The 2,860-nt window shown below is 39.4% G+C and overlaps 1 protein-coding gene across 1 annotated transcript in view; it reads left to right on the top strand.

Moving 5' to 3' along the window:
• The window catches only part of CUNH1orf87 (chromosome unknown C1orf87 homolog), a 54,270-nt gene that overhangs the window by 45,088 nt on the left and 6,322 nt on the right, over nucleotides 1-2,860 (top strand). Inside the window, 1 exon segment of the mRNA XM_012515306.1 lies at nucleotides 1,728-1,938. Coding sequence (XP_012370760.1) covers nucleotides 1,728-1,938 — 211 coding nt within the window.

Genomic DNA, 2,860 nt, shown 5'->3' with positions numbered 1-2,860 from the left:
TGCTGGATTGTTAAGACCAAGATAAAGCAAGACCTATATAACAAGAAATGTATCTTTTGTATCTGACAAGGTCAGTTAAGTCCCCTCAGGATTTACCCTGAAATCCTGTACCACAGTTTGCAGATCCTTTGTCAGCGTCAGTCATGTGGCTGAGTCACAGCCATTGCTTGACCAATGTGCTCTCTGTGAAAGCCTGAGAGAATGTTTTCTCTCCACATGACCCTCCTTAGGCACACTCTACACCATCGATCACATTGCTCTGTGGCCCCATAATCTCCCTGATCAGAAAATTTGGGACCCAACTGAGTTACATAATGTTACAGTATAAGTTCTCCTATGTCCTGAGTCTTCACTATTTGGGCTATTTTTATTAACTTTTAAAAAGTTAATTAAGTTTATTTCTACCTTTTAGATATATAATAATCACATTCATCATAGGGAATTTGTACTTGTGCAGCATTCAGGTTTAATTGTTGGCATTTTGTGATAAATAAGTGGGTTTTGAGTTGCAGTTTGGGCACTTAATCTCTAAAAGATTTATCCCCACTGTTATAGATATTTAAGAGGTATAATTCTATTGTGAATTAGGAATACTTGTACTGCAAAGCCAACTCTGCTACCTTAATGTGTGGAAGGATAGAGAAGCTCATTCTGTTACCAAGGTAGAAATGCTGAGGAACTTAAGCACCAACAGGACTTCTCTCTTTCCTTCTCTCTGCCAGAAGCCTCATTTTCTACCTTGATTTCACAGCAAAGAATCTTTTTTAATGTCCAGTACATAGGCATGAAGCCTGCTATCCTCAACATCTCATGTAGAATAATTGTTTTTTTCCTCCCTCTTTTTGGCTTTCTTACAAATTATGCTAGAATTCCTTGACATGGGTTTTGTTTTTCCATTCCACCTTCTATATAAAACATAGGACACTTTTTCTTCAGTCATGGGTCAACAGGAGGGGCATTCTTGGAGAAGTGAACCTAAGAAAGCCAAACTATAGACCTCATTTTCTCCGGTGGGAGGTGGCAGGGCATCTTCCCTGGCACTGTTGGGGTCATTTGTGTGTTTCATTCTAAACACACCTCTATTTCATACTGAACATGTGGTCAGAACACTGGAAGTAGACATGACCTCTGTCTTGCTTGCATTTCTGGGCATGCCCCAAGATCAGTGCATCTTAGTAAATCATTTGCTTTGAGCCTCTGCTTCATCTCTTGAAATAATAGAACCAGCATTCTGGAGAAATTTTAGTGTTCTTTAAAATAGGCTCAGGAGCCTAAGATAATATAAGCACTGACTCAGTCACAATTTTTTGGTCAAAAACCTTACCCCCAAGACACAGAAATTTTCCTGAGAAGTTAGAAACATTGTCAGACCCCAGTTTGTTCAAATCCTACTAGAACAATTAGAATTCTTGACCATCAGGAAGAGTCTTTGTCATAGAGTCTTTTGTTTTATGCAAGCCAAAAATTAAAACTGCTTAAAAGTTTTAAAAATGATGCTTTAAAAATATGATGATGACTTATCTTTAAAACATACCTCAGGATGTTAGCATCCAGAAAACCTTTGAAGATACAGTCCAGTGGTGCTGCAGATTCCAAGCTCACTTCTGCTTTCCAAACCAAGCACTTCTAATAAATCTTCCTCATGTGTGTGTCCCTTTAGGGCCAAGAGACAAGAAGCTCCGGGTGGTGAATGAACAGCCAGTGAGATACTTGCATTATTTTGGTAGAAAACTTCAGAAGTGGCACTGCAACCAGGAAATGCTCCTGCTGAGACCTCAGCCCTGGAAGGAACTATGAGGCCTTTGAAGATCAGACCAGTTTCGCAGCCTCTTGTGAATTCAGCCACGAAGAATGGATCTGAGGACCCTGAGGAGGCCTGGATAGACAGGTTCAGAAAGCTGGAAAAGGCCCTGTATTTGTATGATCTGAGCAACACAGGTGAAGTATGAACTCCAGAGTTGATGTGCCTTTCTACTGATGTTTTAACCCAAATGTGGATAATTTGTTTTCTTTCATTTCTTGAACAAATAATAAAATTTATATGAACCATGTGTCTGACACTAATCTGCATGGAATCAGGAAATACAAAGATGAATCATGTTGCTTATAATTTCTTCCTCCTCTTATTATTCCTACACTGCTATCAAATAGCAATTCAATCTTATAAAATACTACACGGGCTTTCTGCTGATGAGGTGCAGACTCCGTAGCGAGGAAATGTCCAGTCTCTGACCACCGACCACTCTCTCTTGCTGTTATTGTTCTCTTCGCATAGCCCGCTTTTTCCCGAGGATCTCTGCCTTTCCTAACTCTGTGCCTTTCATCTGAGCTGTCTCATTCTACTAGTTCTATATCAACCCCCAATTCGTCAATGTGGTTAATTAATGCCTAAACATCTATGTTGAAATTTAAGCATTCCTCTGAGAGTCTCTAGACAGCTTTAGGCCAGCCCTTTTTCGGACTTCTCAGGATCTTGAAACATCCATTAGCATATGTACTACATTGTACTTTTTATTTGAAGGCCTACTGCTGTCTCACCAATAGAGCCGGTTGCTTTTCATCCCAGGTACCTACAAAATTCTGTTCATTATTTTGAGAAAAAACTGAAGGCATGTGTATAAATAACTAAATTTAAGAATTGAAAGGAATAAATGCCACAAACAGTGTGCTATGTGGGCATTTGAAAAAAAGAGACTCTCTTCATAGGGTGGACCAGAAAAGTTCTGTTAAGGTTAACTTGATCTTTAAAGATCGAGGCAATTTGAATACAAAATAATGGAATTAAGAAGTCTCTCTGGCAAAAGTGCAAGGTTAGCTAAGAGAAGCTCAAAGGAGAGGTTCCATTAAGACCTAGGGCCAT

Source organism: Octodon degus, unplaced genomic scaffold, assembly GCF_000260255.1.
Source record: "Octodon degus isolate 3935 unplaced genomic scaffold, OctDeg1.0 scaffold00057, whole genome shotgun sequence".
In the NCBI taxonomy this organism is placed as follows: domain Eukaryota; kingdom Metazoa; phylum Chordata; class Mammalia; order Rodentia; family Octodontidae; genus Octodon; species Octodon degus.
This window is presented reverse-complemented; position numbering and strand designations above follow the sequence as displayed.